Genomic DNA, 27,932 nt, shown 5'->3' on the forward strand with positions numbered 1-27,932 from the left:
TATTGCTTTTGCTTTGTCAATTATGCAAAATATGGATGTCTTCTCCTGTCTCCCATATTGTAGATTTCTTTGGTGATCACCGCAGTGTTTGCTGTTGTGGTGTATCGCCTGGTTGTCATGGAACAGTTTGCATCATTCAAGTGGAATTTCATCAAACAACACTGGCAGTTTGCAACATCGGCTGCTGCTGTCTGTATCAATTTTGTAATCATTATGGCCCTGAATCTTGTAAGTGTTTACAGTTTTCAAAAGGTTAAAATGCATAGGTAGGGGAAAGGTCTATGTTTTCTTCATGCTTGGATTGTATTTTACAGGAAGCCAATGAGTCCAACCCACGTTTCCATCAATGGCAACTCAGTTTAGCAGAAAAAAATTAATCTATATGGTTTGGATGATGGGTTTTTTTTAATTAAAATCAGTAACAGTTGTATTGTCTTCCTTGTCCTTTGAGTTTATAATCTTGATGAGCAAACATTTCCATTCATTGAGTGGAAAAAGTGCTATGCTCTTTTTATTCAAATAAAGCATCTTTTGGTTCAAAAACTGAACCTCTGTGGAGAATCTGTTATAAAAGTATAGGAAAATCTGTTTGAAATTGAAGGCTTGTTACTTCAAAGCCTCACTTGAAATAGAAAATAGCTACTCCATGTTTCTTTCTCTGGGTCTAAACAATTTTCTCTTTCCTCCCTTCCTTCCTTCTTTCCTTCCTTCCTTCCTCAGTATTTTCCATTTGCATATCTGCTCTATTCTATTAGGAAATGTCTATCTTGCTTAACTGTGACCTGTCTTCTTTCATGCTGTGGTAATGCAAAGATTTTGTGACTTCCTTTGGTTCTAACTACATGATCATGTTGGTTTCTATAGCCTATTTAACTGAGATCAACCAGTATTTCAATGTACTAATTTTTCAGAGCCAACATCTGATTGGTTCAACATCACCTACACTGATGGACTTGTGAACTCTATGGCTGAGAGGGCATTATTGTATCTACCTTGGCCCATATCTTCAGCAAGGTCTATGGGTAGGGTCCTATTCTCTGAAGATAGGAGGCATTGATTGGCACATTTAGGGTAATAATCTCTTTAATTAATTTAATTAATCTCTTCAATTCTTCCAACAATGCCATAAGGCCAGCATGCTCTCTATTATGTAAATAAGGAAATGAATCTGGAGAGCTTAAATAACTCTCCCTAGATGAGACATATATTAAGTGTTAGTGCAGTCATATTTACATCATGAGATAATGTCTGAAGATAGATGAGCAATAGACAAATAATGATGTTTATATTATGTAAAGTAATGTGCATTGAGTCTATATGTGGATGAACACTGATGTTAAATGTTTAGCCTGGAGAGGGCTAGGACCATCTAAAATAATCAGAAAAGTGAAAAGTCACTGTGATAAATAAGTTTTGATGCAAGGATGGCAGTTAATATCTTCTATTGGAGTCTGCTTTCTTCAGATTCCTTTTTGCTTTGTGGAAGGAAATTACTGTTTACAGTATCTCCAAATAAATCACACAATATGTTGAGTTTATGTCCTTGACTCATAGATTAAAGTAAATGATAAACATTGAAAAAACACAATATGGGATGGAACAGCATGGCTGGTCATGTGTGAAAGCACTATAGATTGCACATTACACAAAGTCACCACATTGTGTTGTATTACACATACCACATTTTACACACACCACAATCGATGGGGGAGCCATTCACAGAACAGACATTGTAGATTTTTATATTTATGGTTATACTCTTATGGTAGATAGTGAAAGATATTGTTTCTAACAAAATCAATTTTTTTTAATTTAATTTTTTTTCAGTGTTCCAAGATTCATTGTTTATGCACCACACCCAGCACTCCATGCAATACATGCCCTCCTTACTGTTTTTGACAATTTTTCCATAAACAGAGATTATTGGGGTTGGCTTCATTTTCTGAGGAAAGGAGCCTAAATACTTGATGTGTTTATTTCTAGGTAACACTAACAATCAACTGGTCTGGTCTTAAATTGACTCAATTTTCTTATCTGTAGTAGGCTGGTTGACATAAAAATGACTATCTAGGATCTTATAGTCTAGTGGGGACATAGGACACAGTGAGGAATGAATGCATCAAAGTTGAAGCACAAAAGGCTCTAAGTAAAATGGGGGAAAAAATACTACTCAGGCTCTCATCACTTTGTGGTGCCTGTTGCTCAAATTGGTGTCCTGATAAAAAGCAGTAGACATTAGACACAGGCAAACCGAAGATTTGCACTTGATCTGTGGGATCCTGGCCAGACCCTGTAACATCCTTGAGTTTTGATTTTTTGATCTTTCATGTGAAGGTGATAAAACTAATGCATAGGGGAGTTGAAAGATTAAATGAGATCTTCTAGCAAATAAATGGTGCCCAATAAATGTTAACCTTTTTCTATTTGGTTCTCATTAATATTTTAAAATTTTATTTCTCTTTAAAAGTCTCTATACCCTCCTATTCTCTTTCTTGCAAAATACTAATATTTTATTTTTTCTCTTTCTCTTCATCTTTAAATCATAAAGCTTATTTATTAATCTTCAGTCCAAGTTATAGAAATGCCAGTGATCTTTTTTTGGTCTTTCTGAATTTATTTATAATTTTTTCATTCTTTTTTAAAATTATTACCTATTGCCCATTCATAATTTTTTAAATACTCAAGAGTTGTCTTTATAAAAAGAATCACATCTAAGGTGTTGTATTATGTCTTTTGATCAAATTTATGTCTAAAATATAAGAAGATTTAAAATATTTAATTAGTTCATGTGGAAATTATACCACTGTGCTAATTTTCAGTAGTCTCACTTGGTTTTGTTTTTGTTTTTTTTTTTTTAATTTTAATGGTATTTATTTTTAAAAAGTGGATGTTTTGTATTTTGTTGTTACTTAGGTATTTTTTGTTTGTTTCTTTTCAGCATAACAGTATTCATTGTTTTTTGCCGCACACCCAGTGCTCCATGCAATCCATGCCCTCTCCAATACCCACCACCTGGTTCCCCCAACCTCCCACCCCCTGCCCCTTCAAAACCCTCAGATTGTTTTTCAGAGTCCATAGTCTCTCACGGTTCACCTCCCCTTCCAATTTCCCTCAACTCCCTTCTCCTCTCCATCTCCCCTTGTCCTCCATACTATTTGTTATGCTCCACAAATAAGTGAAACCATATGATCATTGACTCTGCTTGACTTATTTCACTCAGCATAATCTCTTCCAGTCCCGTCCATGTTGCTACAAAAGTTGGATATTCATCCTTTCTGATGGAGGCATAATACTCCATAGTGTATATGGACCACATCTTCCTTATCCATTCGTCTATTGAAGGGCATCGGGATTCTTTCCACTGTTTGGTGACCGTGGCCATTGCTGCTATAAACATTGGGGTACAGATGGCCCTTCTTTTCACTACATCTGTATCTTTGGGGTAAATACCCAATAGTGCAATTGCAGGGTCATAGGGAAGCTCTATTTTTAATTTCTTGAGGAATCTCCACACTGTTTTCCAAAGTGGCTGCACCAACTTGCATTCCCACCAACAGTGTCAGAGGGTTCTCCTTTCTCCACATCCTCTCCAACACTTGTTGTTTATTGTCTTGTTAATTTTGGCCATTCTAACTGGTGTAAGGTGGTACCTCAATGTGGTTTTAATTTGAATCTCCCTGATGGCTAGTGATGATGAACATTTTTTCATGTGTCTATTACTTGTTTTTTTATATGTATTTTTCTTTCTGAAATTTACTATTGTTATCTTTTTTAGTTTTGCATTATAAAATATCAATACATTTTTATTATATAAAGTACTGACAGTACGAAGACGTTAAAAATATTAAGAAAAGTCACTGTTTTCTACCCAAAATGCCACTCATGTCCCTTCCTATCATAAACTAATTGTACCCATTGGAGGTAATCAATGTTAATGGTTTCATGTCTATTTATTCCCCTCACCATCAATTATTAGTGTCTTCAAAAGAGTACCCTGTGTTCCTGGTTTTGACAATTTGTTCCAAAGACCTTCTGATCTTCAAAAACATCTTAAGTGAGTTAGGAGCTGACCTAATATTTTTGAAGGTGGAAAGTATTTAATAGGGGAAATGAAGAAGCCAAATGTGTTTCAATTAACCTTTTCTTGGGAAGGCAAGCATGACAACTCTGGGAACAGAACCTCCAGCTCCAGGAGTCAATCCTTGGTTCCTACCCAGGGAAATAGCTATCTTTTTTTCACGCAAGCTGAAGCATTTGTCATGATCAGAACCTGTAAGAAATAAAATAGGAGCTTTCACCTTCATACATTTTCCCTATCAAAAGTTTCTTTTTATTTTCACTGATAGTTCAGAACATTGAAATTTGGCTTGAGTCTCCCTTGGTGTACCAGACTCCAATTTCATATTATTCCAGTTGTTTCTTAATCACCTGTCCCTTAAACTCACTCGGCCTCATTTCCAACCCGCGCCCTCAGTTACTGCCCCTTTCCTAGAATCACAGTGAACCCACATTCGCGCAGTCTTCTCTCTCATAAGCTTCCTCTCACTAAGTCTGAATACTTAGAGGCTCAATATATTCCTTCTTCCAAAGTACTGCTTTTTACAGATAACGAAGGCTGAACTAGATGGAGTGAATCTCCTAATTGTAGAAATAAAACCTCTGGAGGCAGATGAGGATAGTGTTATTTTTGTCATAAAAATAATCTTTTGAGGTCCTCAAAATCCCACTAGCTCTACTTAATTCAATACAAGAGCCCATGTAACTGCCTAGTCCTATAATTCATCTGTTGTTCCTTATAGAATGTAAGACTGACTATCTTTTCTCTAATTATTTATTTATACTTGTTGGGAATTTTGACATAAAGATTTAAAGATTGTTGGAAGTAGAATCAACCACAAAACCTCTCCTTTGCTCCTGCAACTAATTTAGGAAAAGATTTTTAAATGGATTTTAGTATAAAGGAAGTGAACTACACAGCCAACTCAACAAATGTGAAAAGAATGTTCTATTCCTCAGATTTTTTTTTGAACTCTTAGAATGTTTATTAAATCAAAGATTTACGAGGACAGTGATGAATAAAAGTGAAATTTTTCAATCAGGAAACATGAAGTTTCAATGTGTAAGGGTTTATATTCAATTTCATTTTTTTTTTTAAATCTTCCCCTTTAAGATTATATCATAACATGTGAAGCACTGGTGAGATCTATGTCACCAGAAATTCCCAGTTTGCTGATTTCCTGGAGATTTTTCATCCAATGATTGTACTGCAACAAGTGAGCATCATTGACCGCAACCTTGAAGTGGTCAGATTCAACCAGCACTTGTATTTTGAATGGTTTACCACTTTCGAATGGGAAAGTCGCCTGTCTTTCTTCCTTTCCCCAGATGTTATCCAGCTTTGTATTACAAACAATGACTCTCTTGTTGTCCTCATTGAAGCGTGGGTTAAAGTGGAAAGCAACATCATTCCCTCTCTTGAAATCTAAAGCAAATCTGTTTGCATTGGGCTTCATTGTGCCCAGAATGGTTATCAGCATGCGAGGCATGACTCCTCCAGGCAAGGGCAGGTCATAAGGTACAGTCAGTGGTCCAGCAGGGATGCCAAAGGTGCCAGCGGTGGGCTGGGCTCCAGGAGCACTTGGCTGTCCAGGAGGCGGGTAGGCCCCAGGCCCACTCGGTTGCCCAGGGTGGGCTCCTGGTGCAGGTGGTCCAGGATAAGCAGGAGCTGTTGGGCCAGGTTAGGGTCCTGGAGGTGCCTGTCCAGGATAGCTGCCAGGAGGGGCCTGTCCAGGGTAGCCACCAGGATAGGAGGCTCCTGGGTAGCCCCCTGCTCCAGCAGGCTGGTTTCCCCATTGACCAGGCCATCCTTGAGGGTTTGGGTTTCCAGACCCAGATAAAGCATCATTACGTGAAAAATTGTCTGCCATTTTCCCGACGCCTTGGCGCTCGCTGGCTTGCTGCGGGGGTGGCTTCTGGTGAGGTGCTGCGATCCCTATTCCTCAGATTTTATCAGTGTAAAACCTTAATGCCCTTCTAAATTTATGTATTCCCTTCCTATCCAGGATGTTAACACATATCACAGATTATCCAACAGCTCATCTGATTTACCTGAACCCACAGGATTAATTCAAGGTCATAATCAGATAAACATAGATTAAAACCATTAATATCAAAGTGCTAACTCTTTAAAAAAAAATTATACCACCAAAATGATTGACCTGGAATACCAAATGCTATCTCTTGTTATTTTCAGACAAACACTAAATATGCAACACATAAAAATGTGCTTTTTTTTTTTCTTAATAGCTAGACTTTGTGATCTCTGTGCAACCGTATTCTCCAAATGAGGGTTTGGCCTCAGTCAAAATAGTCTATTAATCTAATATGCTTTTCAGCTGTAATCTATATAGGCATGGAAAAATAGTTTCAATTAGTCAAACCCTTTTTTTTTTAAATCAGGAACTTTAAATATTTAAAGTACACAGCCATAAATTTAAAGTCATTCATTCATTTCTTTTGTCTCTTTCATCACATCAGTGACTGTTGTGAATTTTGCTTCTGTAACATCTCTCTTAGCTATTCCCTACTCATCATTCTCATTTCTTCCTTAGTTCAGCTACTTGTCATTTCTAGCTTGTACCATTTCAGTAGCCTTCTAACTGTTGAGTCTTCCTGTCTTTTTCAACTTTTCTCACCTCCCTTGTACACTGCTCTTAGAAGGATCTTTCTGGGGCACCTAGGTGGCTTGGTGGATTAAGCATCCAACTCTTGATTTAGGCTCAGGTCATGATTTCAGGGTCTTGAGATGAAGCCTCTAGTTGAACCCCACACTCAGGGGGAGTCTGCTTGAGAGTCTCTCCCTTTCCCTTTGCCTCTCCCACTCATGCTCTCTCTCGCTCTCTCTCTCTCTAATAAATAAATCTTAAAAAAAAAAAAAAGAAAGAAGAAGAAGAAGGATATTTCTAAATCACGGATTTGATCATTTTATTTTGTACTTGAAAGTGCTTAGCGGGTTCCCATTGCCTCTGGTATAAATTCTAAATTCTAACAAGGCATGGAGGCCTCCCATTATTTCAAGCCAGTTTCCCTTTCTTGTATTGTTTAAAGTTGGATGCCCTCCCTCCCTCTCACACTCTGCCCTCCAGCCTACGAGGTCCCTCTCGTTGGCTGCCCAGCATTCTGCGTTTTCATGGCCCTGTCTCTGTTCACAGTGCTCCCTCTATTTGCCTTCTTTCTTTTTATCTCCGTGGAGGCTGTTTCTTTATCTTCAGAAATTCCAATAAAGGATCACTTGCTCCATGAAGTTTTTTTCTCGATCCCATATGTAGAATCGAATAATCTCCTCTTTGTGTTTGTTCTTCTCACAAGGTGCTTGGACATGCCTAGTCTCCCTCCTTATCGGACTGCCCTGATGGAATTAAACACTCCTTCTTGTGAATGCTCTTCTGTTTACTGGGCTTAGGCATGCCTGGTCTCCCGCTCTTAGGGTATAAGCCCCTGACAGTGGGGCCTCCTCACTGTTATGTTCCCAGGTCTTTGCCTAGGCCTAAAAGACATTTAGAATATATTCTTCAAATAAATTTTAAATATTTCATTCTCCACATTTCCTAGCATCTTGAACATTATTCACATTGGAAAGAGCTTAGCCTCTTGAATAATTGTTCAAAATTATTTTTGTAGCTGGAATTTTCTTTTCAGTGTCTTTCAGATTTGTAGCACTTGTGATTTTCAAACTAATAAGTAAAGAACATGCATCGTTTAAGCCTTCAAAACAAATGGATCATGGTATCCCTCAATAAATGTTCAATGTGGGATAAAAATAAGGGTAAAAATAATGAAAATTGGATTATAAGTCCATCTTACAGATCATGAAAGTAACTTAGATTGTTTCCTGTTCTTGCTATGCTTCAAATCATCTGGAATACTTGAAAAACTAGAGAGCCCTGAGTCCCCTTCAGAATTTCCCTTGTGGAGCTGGGAAATCTGTATATAAAACAAAACATTCAAAAATATTCTCCCAGGGGCACCTGGGTGGCTCAGTGGTTTAAGCCTCTGCCTTCAGCTCAGGTCATGATCTCAGGGTCCTGGGATCGAGCCCCACATCGGGCTCTCTGCTCAGCAAGGAGCCTGCTTCCCCTTCTCTCTCTGCCTGCCTCTCTGCCTACTTGTGATCTCTCTCTGTCTATCAAATAAATAAATAAAAGTCTTTAAAAATATATATTCTCCCAGTGATTCTGATCCTGTCAGTGCCTAACATAGCACTAGGAAATCACTGATTTAAGAGATGTGAGGTAATTTTGATACACAGCAAAGATCAGAAACTACATTTTCAAAGATAAATTGCAAGTAATTTAACAAGATTAAAACCTCAATTTATTTTTTAACACCTCTTATCAGACATATAATTAAAAATCTACAGAATTTGAAAAGCCAAAATTTGAAACCAGAAATTACTCTTCACTAATCCCATTTTTTTTTCTTTAATGTTGCTGCCCATAAAATGCTATTATACTACTTAAAGGTGCCATAAACAGCTTGGTTAATGTCAGATATTTCCAAGAAGATATTTTTTGTTTGTTTTTAGATTTTTAAAATTTATTTAACACACACAGAGAGAGAGAGAGAGAGAGATCACAAGTAGGCAGAGCAGCAGGCAGGGTCATGGCGGGGGGAGCAGGCTCCCTGCTGAGCAGAGAGCCCGATGTGGGGCTCAATTCCAGGACCCTGAGATCATGACCTGATGTGAAGGCAGAGGCTTAACCCACTCAGCCATTTAGGTGCCCCTCCAAGTTTTTAATAAAATTTAAAAATATACGGTTATTCCAAAATGTATATTCTTGTTGCTTGACAATCAAACATTAATTAATTAACAAATAGGTTACAGCAGTTTGTACTGTGTAATTTGAAAGAAAAAACTGAAACATCACAGAAGGATTCTTATAGTTTGAAGTATCTGGAATTAAGCCAATTAAACCACTTCAACATTGGCAACAAAACAATGAACTCGTGGGACACCTGGTAGGCTCAGTCCATTAAGCGTCTGACTCTTGGTTTCAGCTCAGGTCTTGATCTCATAGGTTGTGAGCTTGAGCTGGCACTGGACTCTATGCTCAGCTGGGAGTTTGCTTGAAAATTCTCTCCTTCTTCCTCTTCCCTACAACTAAAATGAATTTTTAAATAAGGAATGAACTCTTTTTTGTATTCTTCTTCTCATTTTAAAATCCATGTACCATCTGTACACTATAACTTAAAACAAACAAACAAACAAACAAACAAAGAAGGGTGTCCAAAGAGTATAATAGGGTAGATTTAAAAAATCAGCATATTAGATTAATAGACTATTTTGACTGAGGCTCTCTGCCCAGTGGGAACTTCTCCCCCTGCTTGTGTTCCCGCTCTCTGTATTTCTCTCTGTCAAGAAAATTAATAAAATCTTTAAAAATTAAACCACCATAAAACTATCTGGCCTGTGACTGACTTACAGATTTGACAGATTTGACTTAACCAGTCTTGTTTTAAATAACCACCAAACCACTGTTGTTCTTTTGGAATGCAAGCTATCATGCTATGTTCCTCTTAGTTTGGAAAATTTCTTTTCAATAATAAAGAATTCAGACTTTTACTCAGCCTTTCAGCATAGTAAAAAGTACATATAATTTAGTGATCAAACACCATGTCAGCCACTGATTAGCTGACTGACTTGTTCTGCAAAAAGTTTTAAGTTTTTTAAAGTCCCATTTCCTTGACCTGTAGAATGGAAATAAAGACAGCTACTGCAAAAGACTTACTCTTACAGAAATCAAGTGTGTCTGTGTATCTACACATATTTATAACGTTTATATTATGTACATTTAGTTTGTGTATATATGTAAAGCACCACATAGTAAGTTTTAAAACATGCTCTGCTTAATTAAAAATGTAGCCACTTTATAGAATACACTTTAAATGTTTCCTTGAATAGTGTCAATAGCAGCCTTTTCTAGAGGGAAAGAATAACATTCACTGTTCTCTTATTACAGGCTTATGAAAAAATTGCTTACCTTCTCACCAACTTAGGTAAGTCCTTCGTTTTTACTTAGCTCCTTAGTAAAAGAATAACATATGGGCATATCAGTCTGTAGTTTTTTTATGTACTCTTGCATTTTTAATGTCAACTTCAGTTATGTACATTGTCACTCAGATTGAAAGACATATATGGGAAGTTGGAGCAAATTGCTTAATATAGAGAGGAACTCTCCCTAGGTGGGAGTGCTTTTCTCTCTCTAAGTTTTCAGTTCGTTGGGATTTTCCCTAAATTTTTATTTTTATCAAAATATTATACTACATAAATGAAATTTAAAAGGCAAAGTAGTATTGAGAAATTTATAATTAAGGGGTGCCTGAGTGGCGCAGTCAGTTATGCATCCCACTCTTAGTTTCAGCTCAAGTCATGACCTCAGGGCTGTGGGGTCAAGCCCCAACTCAGGTTCCATGTTCAGCTCGGAGTCAGCTTGAAATCTTCACTCTCCCCTCTTGCCCCTCCCATTTGTGTGCTCGCTTGCTCTCTCTCTCTCTCAAATAAATAAATAAAATATTTTTTTAAAAAATTATAATTAAAACCAGTACTCTGCCACATTACCTATTCTTATTTTCCATTTCCTGAGAGACTACTTTTTCTTTTATTTTAGGAATTTCTTTTGTTATTTCCAACCCTATTTCTTTTTTTTTTAAGATTTATCCAACCCTATTTCTAAATAACATATTTCTTTGACGTTCTTGGATTTTTCAGGTTTGGGAAGCTATTGCCTTTCCCTTATAAATGACAAGAACTTAGGTCTTAGCAGTTCCTACAGCGTTCTATCCCTGTACACTTCCTCATCTACCACCTGTTATACACACACTATCTCTCCTCCTTCCAAAGTAGCCATATTCAACAGATTTGAATTTTTAGTCAAATTAATAATTGGTGTTTACATCATTGTTTCTATATAACTATTTTTTATGTAAGGTGTGGTATATGCTATGATTGTTTCCTTTCTTATACAATCTTTATAATTTCATGAAGCTAATAATAGCACATTTTTCTTTAATTTTCTCCATACTTTCTTAATTTATCTCAAATTTTCTGCTTCAACTCTGAATAATCTATAAATACATACAAAACCATCAAGTAGGCTACTCATTTTATTTTCTTCTTAGAGTTCCCCTTCCCGAACCTACTGTTTCCTCCACTCTCGAGGGCCCACCCTTATTGTGGTTGGTTGCATCTATGCTTCCTCTCTCCCACCCTCTAGGAAATCCTTTTACCTTTATTTCTCTCAGTAGGGTATCACTCTTTGGATCCATTGGTGTTCTTTTGTCTTGGCTTAATTCCTTACTTTGCTGCCTGGAAAGGAAATTTCTTGAGACCTTATGTGTCTGAAAATGCCTTTTCTCCATCCTCAAACTTGGTTTTGGGTCTCTTGGTTTGTGAACAAAATTTTGATTACAGAGGTATTTGAGCAGTGATCTTTTATTGTTTGAAAACTCACCAGATCCCAGGCACTATGCTGGACACTCTGCATTGATTTTGTTTTATTGACTTCCCAATTTTACGACAGTAGGGTCCCTATTGTGCGAATTTGAAAATCAAGATAATTAAGTTGAATAAGTAGAATTTAAACCCAGGTGTGGCAGAGTTCACTTAATTATGGTGGAATAACTATATCATTCCACAATTGCTTCCCCCTATAATGCATTTGCTGGAGCACCAAAGTTTGTAGAGGGAAGAACTGGGCCCTAAGTCGGGCTCTGGAAATAAGTGGTTATATCCCTTGGAAATTCTGTGACTGTGAACAAGTGTTCTCTCTCCATTCTTTGTTTCCTTCCTCCTGTTCCTTCCACTGCTTCTCTTCCTTTGGTTCTCCCTCTGTTTTTGTTTTTTTTGAGTCTCAGATTTTGTTATTGATAAAATGAGAATGATAGCATTTCCTGTTTCACCACTGCTGAGGATTGGCTGTCTGACATATGACAAGTGTTCAGAAAGTGGGAATGATCTGTTGCATTGTTCTTAAACCCTCTGAGCTGCAGTTTCTTCCGCTAGATAATGAAGCACTTTAGATTGTCTGAAAGCTTTCCTCTAGCTCTGGTTCTCTATATTCATTTGCTTTTAAAGTATTTTATGCCGAGGATGGAAGCAAATCTGAGGAAATTATTTGGAGGATCATAATAATGGGAAACAGAAGTTATTTTTTTTAAAGATTTTATTTATTTATTTGACAGAGACCACAAGTAGGCAGAGAGAGAGAGAGAGAGAGAGAGAGAGAGAGAGAAGCAGGCTCCCTGCTGAGCAGAGAGCCCGATGCGGGACTCGATCCCAGGACCCTGGGATCATGACCTGAGCCGAAGGCATGGCTTAACCCACTGAGCCACCCAGGCACCCCCCAGAAGTTATTTTTTTTTAAAGATTTATTTATTTATTTGACAGGCAGAGATCACAAGAAGGCAGAGAGACAAGGCAGGGGGGGGGGTGTGGGTGGAGGAAGGCAGGCTCCCTGCTGAGCAGAGAACCCGATGTGGGACTCGATCCCAGGACCCTGAGATCATGACCTGAGCTGAAGGCAGAGGCTTTAACCCACTGAGCCATCCAGGCGCCCCTAGAAGTTATTTGTGTTAAGTACCAGGAGCACCAAAGTTTGCACTTGGTATTTGATATTTCCATGTATAACTCATGACGTAGTACCTATGGATTCATAACTATTAATTAATAATGAATGGTCTATACGAATTTAAATTAACAAAAATAATATTTTGTTTAAAATAATGTGTATATAGACATAAATATATGTTTACTATTTGAATATTTATAAATACATACATAATAAATATTCAATATGAATACATACAGACACAATAAATATATGAATACATACGCTGCACATTGGAACTGCCATCTGCTTGGCACTGAATTGAACGTAGCTTGTGTTTGCAATTCCATCCTCACCCTACTGGTCCTCAAGTCCCGGTGAAAGGGAATTCTGGAGCCACAACCCACCATAGTAAAATGTAGTGCCTGGTGAGTCTGCCCAGGTACCCCACTTGAGTATCAATCTGCTCAGCCATCAAAGGTACTCCAATTATAGGCAGCCATATATATAATAAATCCATATATATAATAAATATGTATGGCATTGTATTCTGTGTAATTTTAGAGTGTGCAAATTTGTGCTTCAAATTAGAAATTAGGTTTTACTTCCTGGTAGAGGTAACACATTTTTTTATTTAAAGAAGCTTATAAACTTTATGTTTCTTGACTTATTTTTAGCCAAATATTTTATTTTTGAAAGTCACAAAAAAAATTAAAGTTTTAATCCTACCACATTTTTTATGTGAGAAAAAACATATAATATTTGACCCAAAGTGATGTTCTTTTCAGTTTGGTTTTATGGTCCAAATGACAAATTATTTATAATAAAGAACTAACAAATCTATAATATGAATTATCTATAAAAAATGAACATGGATTCCAAGAAGCAAATTAAGCCAAACAATCAAGTTTCAGTTTTGTCAAATAGAGGTCAATTCAGGAACAAGAGCACATATATCAAGAAAATAGTAACGATAAAGTCAGATGTCACCATATTAATATTAGGCAAACCAGAATTTTATATCTGTTTAAATGGGAAAGAGAGATACAACAGTCTGCCAGGTCAGTGTAACATGATTTCTATACATCTTTTATAAACCTTCAAAATATAGAAAGCAAAACATAATAGAAATGCGAAAAGAAAGGACTGACAAATCCATATTCAAATATAAGCCACGATATAAAATATTTGTATGTCAAAACTAACAATCTGGGATGCCTGGGTGGCTCAGTTGATTAATCAGCTGCCATCGGTTAAGGTCATGATCCCAGCGTCCTGGGATCGAGTCTCACATCGGGCTCCTTGCTCAGCAGGAAGCCTGCTTCTCCCACTGCCTCTGCCTGCCACTCTGTCTGCCTGTGCTCACTCTCTCTGACAAAAAACAAAAAAACAAAACAAAACAAAAACTAACAATCTTCTCTTTAAATATATATAAACTGTATGCTTACCAAAGTATATATATTCTTTCCAAATACTTAATACATAGACAAAACATATCCAAGTAATCTGACCATAAATGAAAACAACTTTTTTTTTTTTTTTTTTTTTTTTGGTCCTTTAGAGCTTTATTTTTTTTTTTTGAAGTTTATTTTTATTTTTATTTATTTTTTTTTTAAATTTATTTTTTATTTTCAGCATAACAGTATTCATTATTTTTCACCACACCCAGTGCTCCATGCAATTCGTGCCCTTTATAATACCCACCACCTAGTACCCATGGAAAACAACTTTTTTGCTCCAAAGCAGAAATCACACAGGAACATTTGTGGATCATGATGCAATAAAATCAGAAATGGAGATCCAAAAACAAATTACACAACGGGGATTTTTTTTAAAATCCATATTCTCATTTCCAGATAAGTTTTGTACTAAATTCACAAACTGTTTGGAATGAAAACAATAGTGAAAATACAGCCCACTAAAACCCTGAGGATATGTGGGTTCTCCTGGCCGCTCTCCTGAGTGCCCACCCAAGTCAGCCTTGGGAATGCCCACAGATCCCTGTCACTTCTGTCACATATTGTAGTTGGGCTTGGAATCCTCCAGGACCTGTTCCTATTCTATTACTGGATCATGCACCCATTTTGGGCAACGTTTTCCTTAAATCAGATCCAATCTGTTTTCTTCCTTGAATTCTTTAATTATATGAAAATATATATTAGCTGTGCATAGAGATCCTCTATCATCATTTGGATACTGGGCGGGAGCAGAGACTGCAGTCTACACTGCCATCTTAATTCAGTCCCTTGCATCATTTTGTTTTAAGAGTCATAGAAACAGGGACACCTGGGTGGCTCAGTGGGTGAAAGCCTCTGCCTTCAGCTCAGGTCATGATCTCAGGGTCCTGGGATGGAGCCCCGCCTGGGGCTCTCTGCTCAACAGGGAGCCTGCTTCCTCCTCTCTCTGCCTGCTTCTCTGCCTACTTGTGATCTCTGTCTGTCAAATAAATACAATCTTTAAAAAAAAAAAAAAAACGGGGGGGATCATAGAAACATGAGATGTGAAAGTAGACAAATTCTTGAAATCACCTCATCTAAACTCTTTGTTTCATAAATGTTAAAACTGCTAGCCAAAAAATGTAGAGAGTTGTACTTGAGATTACCAGAAAATTAGGTATAAAGTTGAGATAGGAGCCCAGCTTCTATGACTAAGGTAGCCTTCTTTCCTCTTTACCATTCTACTTGAGTCTGTGCAAAATACCCATTCTTCAAAATACTCTGTGGACAATTTCGTTCCTTATTGAAGCATAGGCAGTTTGAGTGCAGGACTGATCCAATGTACATGGCTACTTCCAAATGACAACAGCAGACAGAATCCTGAAAATCTTTAGATATTATTAATAACAGGCATCCTATTTTTGCAGTTGTGGGGGAAGTGTGAAGATTGTATCATTGGATCCTTTTATCAACTATGTGTGCACAGTGTACACTCTCATTCACGTTTTGCAGATGCAGACCCTAGAATTCAGAGACACTGAGTGCCTCATGGAACTAGTAAATGGCTGAACCAGAAGTGAAATGTGGGGCTTCTGATTCTCTCTCCATATTTCTTGTTATTCACCTCCTTTATGTAAACACACCCTGTTTTCCTTTTAGAATATCCTCGAACAGAATCTGAATGGGAAAACAGCTTTGCTTTGAAGATGTTCCTCTTCCAGTTTGTTAATTTAAATAGTTCTATCTTCTATATTGCTTTCTTTCTGGGGAGGTAAGTCAACTTTATGGACATCATCTTTGTAGAGTGAAAAAGACTGCCAACAGTTCCATTGCCAATTTGTTAATAGAGGTGGTGAATCCTTGTCCCCGGCCTTGGAAAACTGCTACTCAGCCTTCCCATTTGTTTTCCATCAAAAGACTTCTAAGTCCAGGGCTCTGAGGTGCCACTACCAATTAAAGTAGGCATACAGAAACAAAGCGTGTGTGCCGTACTTCAGTTGGATTATGATTATCTGATCATGAGTAATGATTTTATTAAATAGGAAATGATTTTTGTACAACCCTAGGATATAGTTCCTTAGTGTGGAAACTTCTCCTAACTATCACGTCAACATTTTTTCCTACGTTTCCTGCACAATGAAAGCATATTAAATAAACTATGCTTAATGCTCCAGCCAATGCCATGGAAACATACTAAAACTAGAACCATTTTAAACTAAACAACTCAGTACATTACATTAATATTCATTAGCTAGGTCAACAAAACATTAAAGATCTACAGGTGAAAGTGGAAAATTTCCTTCGGTTGTTTTGTCTGGACTTTCTCACCCCATTGGAGGTGAGAATTGAATTCATACACCACTTTTTCCTTTTAAGTCAGGTACTTTGATGTGTCAGCATGGCGAAAGTCTACAGCCTGGGGACAAGATGCACCAGTGAACATTTATGTCTACCAACCCATGCATTAGTAGATGTTCTTCAGTCAATCCCACATAAATGCTAATGAGTTAAAATGGCTTTTTACAGATTTGTAGGCCACCCAGGAAATTACAATAAACTCTTTAACCGGTGGAGACTGGAGGAAGTAAGTAACCTTGTAAGGGTGGATGTGGGCCTGGGTGTGGATATGGGCCAATGACCATGGGAGGGAAGTGAGGGGAAGGAAAGAGAGAGAAGGGGGGTATATGGAATTTCAGGCATGCTGAAGACACATTTTTTGTAGACAGTTCTTATGGGTTCAGAAAGGAAGGAACTACATCTTTCCAAAAAAAAAAAAAAAAGTTGTGATCTTAAAGGTTAAACCTCGAAATCCTGACCTCAGCTCTTTAATTTTCTATCAAACCCATTTCCTCCATTCACAAAGCTCAGAAATTTAGATCCAAGGACTTCACATTTTGGAGGAATTATTATAATCTATTCCATGGGTTTTTAAACTTTTAAATATGTTAGGTTTCCTTTTAAGCTGGGAAACTTCATCAAAAGACATCTTATTTGAAACACCAATCTATAAATATGCAGATGTATATCTTCCAAATCCTATAGGTTTTTTAATTAATTTTTAAATATGTATGTCATGGGAACAAAAGGTCTAGTATTGCTAGAGCACAGGGTTAAACAGATTGTATATTGTCACTGAGACGGACATACGGTACTCCAAAATGCAAGACCCTACCTTATAAAATGCAAGACCTTATAAAGGTCTTATAAAATAAAGACCTTATAAAATGCAAAATGCAAGACCCTTATAGACCCTACCTGTGGTCTATAAGCCCACTTCCTCAGACTTTTGCCAACTGAAACATTTTAATTTTCACCAATATAACATCTAAAAGACACCTTCTTTTGATTTCAGATCCTTTCATTTTGAGTGAGATGAAGAGTGTTTTTCATATGTTTGTTGGATATTTTCTGTTTCTGTGTGTATGTGCTATCCTTGCTCATTTCAATTAAACTGTTTTTCTCGGTCCTAAAAATTATAAAAATTATAAAACATTTTTCTGTCCTAAAACTTGTAAACTAGTAACATTAGGTTCTAACCTTACAAATTTGCTGCAGATAATATTTCTCATTTCCTTGTTTGTCTTAATTTTGTTTTGATAATTTAAAAAAAACTCTATAGCATTTTTCATTTAAAATATCACTACTATTAATGACTTCAGGCATTTATATCATGCCAAAAATTTGTTTTTCATTCCAGAAATTAAAAAAAAAAAACCTCATGCTTGTACTTTTCACCAATTTTTTAAAAAAAATATTGACATCTTTGGTGTATTGGAAGTTCATTTTTGTGTAAAGAGTAATCAAGATTCTCCCCCCACCTCAGCTGGCAGTTACATATTTAACTAATAATACATTTTTTTATCATTTGGCAAAATAAGATTTCAAGATCTATCTTTGATTGATTTATCATTGATTATTTATCATTGATTCATCATTCTACATCTTGAAATCATATCTACTTCTGAACTCTGTTCAATCTCATTGATCAGATTGTTTATTGCTCCTGTAGTTCAAAATCTTTTTAATTATTCTAATGTAAAATCCAATTTAATATGTGGTAATATTAGTAAGAGGTCATAATTTAGAAAGACGCTAAGAGAAGTTTCCCTGAGAAAAGAGGTAATTCCATTCTATCTAAAAATTTCTCCACCAAACCCAGGAGAGCCCTCGTTGATATTGTCTCCTTAGAGCCTTCTAGTTGATTGAAATACATGGAGAAAGCCTAAAACTTCTCAATAAGATGCTTTACATCATAGAAACCTGAGCTCACCTGCTAACCTTGCTGCTTATTAATTCTTTGCCCTTAAGTTAATCCCTCTGAATATCTGTTTCCTCATCTGTAAACTAGCAGTAGTAATACTTAGGTTGCAAGTTGTTTATAGATAGGAGATAATTTGTGTAACACAATTAGCACAACCCCTGGACTTTGGAAGGCACTGTATAGTTTGTAACTGATAATTTTCAATGCTCTGTCTCCACAACCACATAAGTATTCTCCTCTTAGACAAGAACAGAGGAGGGCCTTAAATAATTTTAGGCCTTCAGAAAGTCCCCAATCAAACTTGCAGTTTTCACTCATAGCCCACAAGTATGACTGTATTTTCTACAAGGCTTTCGTGTACTTGGTTTGGGACCCAAAGCTTACCTTTTATTAGGAATGTTTGACTGGAATTAGCAAGGGTACTGTGGCAAACAGGTGGATGGATATGCCTATCGATGCCATTTTAGAAACTGCCGTCACTTTTGTTTAATTGGATATTTTTACTCTTAAGGGTAAGATTATTGGAAGTCATGTTTCTTCTTTGGAAGTTCCAGGGAAATTATTCCAGTACTGGTGTCCGGAAATATGTTTCATAACCATCCTAGACATTTTCCACAATATTTATGGCACACACAATGGCCACATTTTCCCAAAAGATTTTTTTTTTAAATCAGTGAAATGAAACGTGGGTTTTTGATAGACCCTAGAAATTCTAGAATTGTAGACATAAATATGCATAATGGAAGATAAGAACTGATCGTCAGAATTCAATCATGCAGCAAGCATTTTTGACACATACTCCATTCTAGGCCTCTGCTGGGTAATATGGGGTATACAAATGAAAAAGTCCCTTTCCTTTCTTGATGATGTTGATACTCCCAAAGAGAAGAACATAACCATGTTATGTAATAAGTATTGTGTCTTGGAGTCTGACAGTCTGCATTCTAATTCTGCCCCACCCAAATCTTTATATCTCTAGATCTTTTGTAAACTGTGATAGGAGTAACTATCTCAGTAGGACTGGTGAGTGGTGGATAGAATTGGGCTCATGCATGTAAAATCCCTGGCAAAGGGGCACCTGGGTGGCTCAGTCAGTTAAGCATCTGCCTTCAGCTCAGGTCATGATCTCAGGATCCTGGGATTGAGCCCTGCATCAGGCTGCCTGCCCAGCAGGGAGCCTGTTTCTCTTTCTTCCTCTGCCATCCCCCAGCCCCTACCACCCACCCCCCCAGCGCCATGCTCTCTAGCTCTCTTTATCTCCGTCAAATAAATAAATAAAATCTTTAAAAAAAATAAAATCCCTGGCACAAATAATGATAGCCATTATAAAGAAAGCAAAATGAAACTCGATTTTATTTAAAACATTTTGAACTAGCTATACTGACTTTTCCTCATACTATACTGTATGTAATATCTCACATAAATATTTTATGTAAACCTGTATAAACATGTTAATAATGATTAATATTTAATGAGTACTTACTATACACCAGCACCTTTCAGCAATTTTTCCTAACTGCTCTACATATGTTAATGCAAAAATTCTACTATTATACTCATCTTGCGGATGAGGAAACAGAAATTTAGACAAGTTATATAATTTGCTACAATTATAGAAACATAAATTGATGAAGTCATCAGTTAGATTCAGCCAACCCAGCATCAGAGGCTGCACTTTGAACACCGTGCTTTCCAGTCACCATTGGAATAACATAGAGGCAAACTGAGAACATAAAGGAAATTGACTTTGATGAGAGAATGCTGAGTGGTTGCTGACTTGCACATGTAAATCGAATTTAGAGTAAACATAGCTCCTGTGAAAAGAACATCAGTGTCAGAATCTGATGGTCCTATCTGCCACTGGGCTTCATCATCTCCAAAATAGAGATACCAACACCCATCTTAGGAGGTTCTCAGGAAGAGCCAATGAGAAAAATATGTGAAGGCACTCAGCTGTGGGTTGTCCACAGTCATATGATTTTGGGTGTGCAATAGGAATGGAAGCCTGGGTGTCCCACACACCCATCCATGCCCTTTTACTTATTCTAAGTATAGGCTCTCTTACCAAATGAATTTTAGAGTATCGAAGGACTGGATTTTGCTCAAGAGAACCATTATTTGAGGAGGGCAGATCCACAAAAACTATTGGATCCCTTTCTCTGCCCTATAAATCACCAAGCCATGAAGTCTCAATTTCAACAAAATTGTCTGTCGTCGGCCTCCCCACTTTGGCCTATGATTGTGGAGAATGAGCCAATCAGATGGTTCAATAATGGTCTTTTTTTTTTTTCTCTTTCTACACAATAATATGCTTTGCTAAACCATCCCTTCAAGGCAATATTGGGTAAATAGAATTCATCTTTAGCATTATGTACAAGAGCAGAGGATTGGGGTGCAGGAGACCAAGGGCTTTCAATTCCATGTCAGCAGTCCACATTGTATGACCTTCTACAGGTTAATTGACATCTTTCAGTCTCTATAAAAATGAAGCATTTCATCATGCAGCTGTGATGTATGCCTCTGTAGCTTAGTAATTACTCTGTCTCAGACATTCTATGGAACCCATTTATCATATATATGTGGCATAACTCAGGGGGTCCTAAATTCATCCTAGAAGGAAGAGGCATGCTTCAATGGGAGAACTGTGACTTCTCTACACAATAAAAATTACCACTGGCAAGCTTCTCTCTCACTCTCTGACTCAGTTTAGGGAGTTTTAAATTACTGGGCTGGAACCGGAAAACCAGGCTCTTCATGTCCTAATTATCTGTTCCCTTTGAAGTCCCACTGGTACCAATATGATAGAAATAGAAACTGAGGATCAAAGCTCTAGTGACTATTGTTCTTATGAGGAGGACATGAACCCATTTGTAAAGAGACAGACCCACGCTTTATCCTCTACAGTACAAAGTTTTCAAGCAAAACATGTCATTTGCAATTTTCATTGTAATCACATTTTTGTTTTGGGGGGGGTTTCTAATTCTAACCATTTTTGGACATCTGAGCACAAGGAAGGCAAAATTGAGATCATACTGACGAGGCATTCTGTGGCATGTTTTTTTCACTTAAAAATACATTCTAGTATAGGTAGATATTCCCTCTCCAGGATATAGATCTTAACATGTGCCCACTATCTTTAGAATAGGCTAGATTTGATTCACTTCAGAAAATAATAGGGAAAGGGAAAAATGATTAACTTTACAGTAGAAATACCTGGCAAACAGTGTACCAAGCACTGATGAAGATTATGTCACTAGTGATGTCTGTGGCTATCATATAACTTCTGAAGGGATGTGGTGAAATTTACATCTGTGATCTCCCTCCATTCTCAAAACACATAGACACAGTCTAAACTCACGAAAACATCAGATAATGTTGGCTTCTCACCTTTGACAAATACACCTTGATAACATAAGGGGCAGTGGAGGGAATTGGCTGAAGTGTGTATGGGCATTCTCTGTACTTTCCCTGCAAATTTTCTACACATTTAAAATTATTCTGTTTCAAAAAGGTTATTGTAGGAGAACATATTATAAACAAACATTTTTCTTTCTCCTGGTTGTTAATAGATACACAGTATTCCTGAGCATTCATTAAATGGGACCATGCCTAGTACACAGCTTGATAGATAGTAAGTGCTCATTAAAAGATAGATTTGTTATATGTAGAATATGAGAAACAACACAGAGGGCCATAGGTGAAAGGAGAGAAAACTGAATGGGAAGTAATAAAGAGGGAGACAAACTGTGACTCTGAACTCTAGGAAACAAACTGAGGGTGGCTAGAGAGGAGGTGGGTGGGGGCATGGGGTAACTGCGTGATGGGCATTAAGGAGGGCATGTGATATGATGAGCACTGGGTGTCATAGGCAACTGTTGAATTATTGAACACTGCATCTGAAACTGAGGATGTATTATATGTTGGCTAATTGAATTTAAATAATAAAAAGATTTGTTTTTATTGCTGTTATAATTCCAATCAATATTCCATTCTAATTACTGGAAACTTCCCTATCAGGTGTCCTTCAACATGTTATTTCTTCCTTGTTTTTATTTTCTTGATGCACTGAGATTGTGTAGCTAGCTTTAGAATTGGATGTATAGTGTGAAGGTGGGGACATGTAACCAACCGAGAAGAGCAAGACCATTGTTGTCGCTGTGTTTCAGTGTCATCCCAGTGGCTGTTTGATAGACCTCTGCCTCCAGATGGGTGTTATCATGTTTTTGAAGCAAATATGGAACAACTTCATGGAACTGGGATATCCGTGAGCACTTGATTTTTAAACTTACCTTATATATAGTTCCAAAAAAAGACAGAAGTAGTGGGAATAGTTCTTAAGACTTGGGGCCTATTAGACAGACAGGGGTGGATTCAGTTCCTGCTCTTCTGCTCACTAAATGAGCGACCATGTGTGAGTTAGTTGACCTTTCTGAGTCTCAGTCTTCACATCTCTAAGAGGATCAATGGCTATATGTGCCTTGAGCAAACACTTACGAGGATTAAACGAAAGAGTGGGTGTCGAGCACCTGGTACTCTGTTCAACACATTAAAGTGTTTGTTGCTATTCTTAAATCACTATTGACAGTATAGATTCTTGAGGAGAAGAATAACTTTCTGGGTTCTTCCGGCAATCAAAAGACCAAGGTTGTCATTGTTTAACAAAGACATTTATGCTTCCCCTCTTAAAAAAGAATAAAACAAAGATAAATTTCTGGATAAAGGAGGTCTTGTACTCTTTATTACATGAAAAAAAAAGTCATTAGAACAGGATTGATTTCACAAAACAGTAGCATTCTGTTTTGTCCCTTTTGATGGGATTTAATGATCTCTGGAATGCTGACATGAAGAGTGTTGAATGCCTACTTCTAACATCTAATAACATAGATTACTCTTCCAAATACACTGAAATACAGTTTGTGTAAAACAATGTCTGATGGAAGCTTTGAGGCCTAACCAAGGTTAAAAGCAAGACTATTTTGAGGAATTTCTAATTGAAGATATAAATAGCTTAGGCTTAGTCATCTCATTATGCCGTGATTCTTTCTCCTTGTTGGCCAACAAATGGTCTCAGGACATTCCAGAGCAGAGACCTTAGGGCGGGAGAAGTGATATTTATCCTGAAATCTGCCATAAACTATTGTGGTAAGTTACAGGCAGTCTTAAGAGCTTGGACTATGAAATCACAGAGACCTGGTTCACATTCCTTCTCTGCCTCTTGCCAAATGAAGATGCTTGTAATTTCCTTGACCTATCTGTGAGATTATTTTTCTTATTTATAAAATAAAGGAGGAGATTACAAGAAATGCCCAGTGATCTTTAAACCTCATCAATAAATGACAAAACACTTTTTTAAAGAGATTTTTATACAGTATTCAAAACAGAAAAAATAAATATCTCTTGTAAATGAAGAGAGCATAGGGATTAGGGAGCCCAGTTCATTGTTTGTATCCCTTCCTATCCCTGGCTTATCTGTTTGAGACACAGGATTTGGAAACATCACTTGAAAATAGCTGAGGAGGTTAGGTAGGAAGTGCCCACCACAGGATCTGACGTGCTGTGAATGAAATAGCTTCATAAGCACCATCAAGATGGGGTAGTCATCATTATACTATTGAGAATGATTCTTGTTGTTGCAGTTGCCTATGTGCCTCTGTACATAGCATGCACCTTGGATAACACATTTTCAGCATGACCTTGCCCATGTGGTCAGCCTGGATTGTGTATATCAGATCCCTAAGGTACCATGGTAAGGGACATCCTGTTGGTGTTTTTCTGAATCCAACAGGGGTGGACCAGTCAATAAAGCAATAATTTTGAAACATTTATAACTCAGTTCTCTTTTTTAAACTAAAATCTTAAGCAGGCTGAAGTAAATAAAATTAAACCAAGCAGGCCTGCCTCAATCTCAGCACCCAGCCCCTTTTGCATCTCCATGAGACCCCAGAAGCAACCTCCATGGGACCTACATGAGGAACTGACTACCTGACATTTTGATCTCTGGTTGGTCTTCCAATACCCACTGAGTTCTAGGTCCATGATTAATTAATATTGAGAGTTGGGATTCATTTTGGAATTCACTTCATTCTGGAGGTAATGTTCATCTAACTCTTAAAATAAATAATTGCCCAGAAGTCCCCACGATGGGATATTTCAAGGTCACATAATTTCAAGACTGCCCCTAAACTAGGGAAATAGTGTTGTTAATTCCATTCCAAGTCTTTTAAATGGACCTAGGCACAGATCCATTGCCATAAATTATTGTTCACTATAGTAGCAAAATGTAATTGTTAATACTCAAAGCCTTCATCTTCATGAACCACAGAGGTAAATAGACTTAGTAAAAGTCCCACAGCTAGTGCATTATAGGGTAGAGACTAGAACCTATATCTCTTGAAACCTTATCTAGGGCTCAGTTATTTGGTATGGAACATGATTTTACTCATGTTCAGAGAGCACAATCCAGAAGATTTGGGGTTATGAGTAATGAAGGGCTCAGATGTAATCATAACAGGCAACATAGAAGTTTAAGTGCATATAGAGGTTGAGGGGGTAGAGGGAAGGAATCCTACAAATGGGTGTTTGTCTATTAAGTATAAGGAAGCACGTAAGTATGGGGGGGAATTAATTCCCAGATACAAAGGTAGGGCAAGGTCGAAGAAGGTTGAAGCCTATTCCTGCCTCCTAAACTTGGAAGTTGAAACCATGCAAATACCCCCAGTTCCCAGAAATGCCTAGTGTACTCCCAAGGTAGTGCTTATCTCTCTTTTCTTATTACACTATAAATTGCTCACCATATGCTTTTTTTTTTTTTTTCACCATATGCTTTTAAGAGTTCAAAAGCCTCTTGTCTTCTCTGTGATGTAGGTTGATCCAGAACTGGTGGTCACGACATAAAATCAAGCGGGGAATACAAGATGCATCGATTCCTCAGTGGGAAAATGATTGGAACCTGCAGCCCATGAATATTCATGGGCTGATGGATGAGTATTTAGAAATGGGTAAGGAGAGAAACTTCTGCGCAGCTATTTGGCCTTTTTAGTACAGTTTTGTTTTTTTCCTTCACACAGGCTTTGGTTCAAGAGAGAAAACCATCTCTCTCCTTTCTAATCCCAAGCATTCTAAAATACCTCTGTACCTTTTTCTCAACATAACTAGAGAAGATATTAAAACAATGTCCTTGAAAGGCTCACAAATTCTGTCCTTTGTCAACTGTCCCATTTGACCAGAATGGAGGGTATTCTCATAGTAGAACATCTACCTTTAGTGCAGATCTTTTTAAAGGAACAAAATAAATCAGAACCCATTCCTATATCAAAAATACACCACCCTGCTCACCTAAAGTGATGATTATTTCTTGCAATAAACCTTTGCACAGACATGGTGTGAGTTTAGCTTCTTTGAGAAGCCCGATTCTCACTCCAACTGTTAAAATCTTTGTGTGTTGTCTTCACATTTGCTCTTTCTCTGGCCTTTAAAGTCGTCTCCTCCATAAAAAGAAAGGACAAGATTAGGTGTCTTGGGTCCCATAGAGGTTTTCTTCAAGGCCACCTCTTTGACTTTTTTATTCGCTCTTCCTTCAAGCCGCCTGGTAGAGTGATGGAAAGCACGGGAACTTTCAATCCTTTGAGATCAAAGTTTAAATGCAGGTTTTCACATTGTTTGCTATGCACACTTTGGTAAGCTGACTTCACACATATGAGCTATAATTATCTGAACAGCAAAATATGATGAGCATATCTACCTTGTAGGGATATTGAAAGGACTAAAGATGATTTATGGGAAGCCCCTCAGAAGGCACCAAGAAAGCATTCAAGAAACGATACGGTTTATGTTACAAATTTTACAACACTCTCCCTTTACAGTTTTGCAGTTTGGTTTTACCACCATCTTTGTTGCGGCTTTTCCTCTGGCCCCTCTTTTGGCGTTGTTGAACAATATCATTGAGATCAGGCTGGACGCATACAAATTTGTTACCCAGTGGCGGAGGCCTCTGCCGGCTCGAGCAACTGACATAGGTAAGAGGCAGAAATCACATGGCTTTTGCATTGCTGAGGCCAAGAGCCTTGATCTCAGCCCTGTATGGGTTTCCATTCTTGGGACTCCCTTCCAACTATAACAAAACAGAGCAGTTTTGATTAACAAAATCATGGAAGGAACACTAACTTAGTTGAGAGTATTTTACATTAAACATGCTATTTCATTAACTTATCACTAAAAACGATCTCATATATGTTTTTCCATGTTAATAAACATAGCTCTGCCTCCTTCTTTATAGTTCCTCCACAAATTTCTATGGCACGTTTTATGACATTTCTAAAAAAAATCATTCCCTTAACTAGAGATGCTTACATAGCCCCAGTTTTTTTCTATAAGAAGCAACACTGAGGTGAACATACATCTTCTTACATACTTAGATTATTTCCTCAAGATAATCTCCTCAAGATTAGGTCATTTACTTAGCTTTCCCACTGTAAGCAGGAATAAGCATACATAAATCTAGCAATAGACAATAAATATAGACACAGACTTCGATATTATATGTATTATGTATCACATATCCATAAATGTGTGTGTACAGGTATAGATCCCAAAAAGAAGGCCTGCTAGATTAAAATGTACTGATATTTTAATTTTAAAAGATAACAGATTAATCACCACAAATATTCTAACAAGTCATACATCAAACAACCATGTTGGTTTCTGTTCACTGGTTTCCACAATCCCTAAGCAGGTAGGGATTGTGGAATCTTCTATAGTCTGGTAGATTTTTTTTAATAATCTTATTTTTTGGAGGACCTTTTTCCAAATACTAGTAACTGAAAAAATTTTAATATATTTATCAATTATTTGCATTTTCGTAACAAATTACTCATTTGTATTCTTTGCCCATTTTTCTCTTGCCTTCTTAAAATTTAGGACATTTTGTACATTTTATATCATAACACTTTGTCCATTTTTTGTGAAGCAAATATTTTCTCCCTGGTGATTGCTTTCTTTTCACCAAATATTGTTACTTTTATAAAAATAAGTGTTAAATTTTGATGAATTCAAATATTTTTATGAATTCTGATTTGTTTCATGACATTTTATATCTTATGTCTTCTGTATTTTTATTTTGTTCATTACGATTCAATATAATGAAACAAAGTAAAGATTTTGAAAGACGAAGAAAGGGGTTGGCAGAGAGGAAGTTGCCATGCTATCCCTTCAGCTTTAGCACTTGTGAATATTTCTTTCCAGGACTTTTTTTTTTTTTAATATCCATATATTTAAAGCTAAGTTTAATCCTATTTGAAACATCAGTTTTGACTAGAACCAATAGTATGTGGATACTGTATATAATTTCAAAAGCTTTTTGTACATATGTATACCAAATTGGAAAAGTCTGCTAGTGATCTCCAGATCTTGACACGTTTTTATATTTTTACTTTAAAAGGTCCTTGAAACAATTCCTGATGATATTTTCATTTTCAGATCTCTCTAGATGGGGTCAACTTTCCCTCAGTGGAAAAGTATTCAGTAGATGTTGGATCTGTAGTGAGATATTATACTAAGAAAGTAAATAATGGACAAAGCCATGGCCCCAGTAGAAGTAAAAACACTCTTTCCAAAGAAGAGTCATGAAAGGGT

At 37.0% G+C, this 27,932-nt stretch overlaps 1 protein-coding gene and 1 pseudogene across 5 annotated transcripts in view; one reads left to right on the forward strand and one right to left on the reverse strand.

The window, feature by feature from the left end:
• ANO3 (anoctamin 3) overlaps positions 1-27,932 on the forward strand; it is a 407,782-nt gene that overhangs the window by 363,887 nt on the left and 15,963 nt on the right. For all 4 annotated transcript variants that reach the window (XM_082682805.1, XM_082682806.1, XM_082682807.1 and 1 more), the window contains 7 exons: positions 64-228; positions 10,020-10,056; positions 15,701-15,812; positions 16,568-16,625; positions 22,469-22,566; positions 25,167-25,300; positions 26,165-26,317. In XM_082682805.1, coding sequence (XP_082538931.1) covers positions 64-228; positions 10,020-10,056; positions 15,701-15,812; positions 16,568-16,625; positions 22,469-22,566; positions 25,167-25,300; positions 26,165-26,317 — 757 coding nt within the window. The remainder of the gene's footprint in view (positions 1-63; positions 229-10,019; positions 10,057-15,700; positions 15,813-16,567; positions 16,626-22,468; positions 22,567-25,166; positions 25,301-26,164; positions 26,318-27,932) is intronic.
• Positions 5,018-6,012, reverse strand: LOC309840600 (galectin-3 pseudogene; annotated as a pseudogene). The gene has a single exon. The product of its transcript is annotated as a galectin-3 pseudogene (transcript).

Source organism: Mustela nivalis (assembly GCF_964662115.1).
Source record: "Mustela nivalis genome assembly, chromosome: 9".
NCBI classification, from domain to species: domain Eukaryota; kingdom Metazoa; phylum Chordata; class Mammalia; order Carnivora; family Mustelidae; genus Mustela; species Mustela nivalis.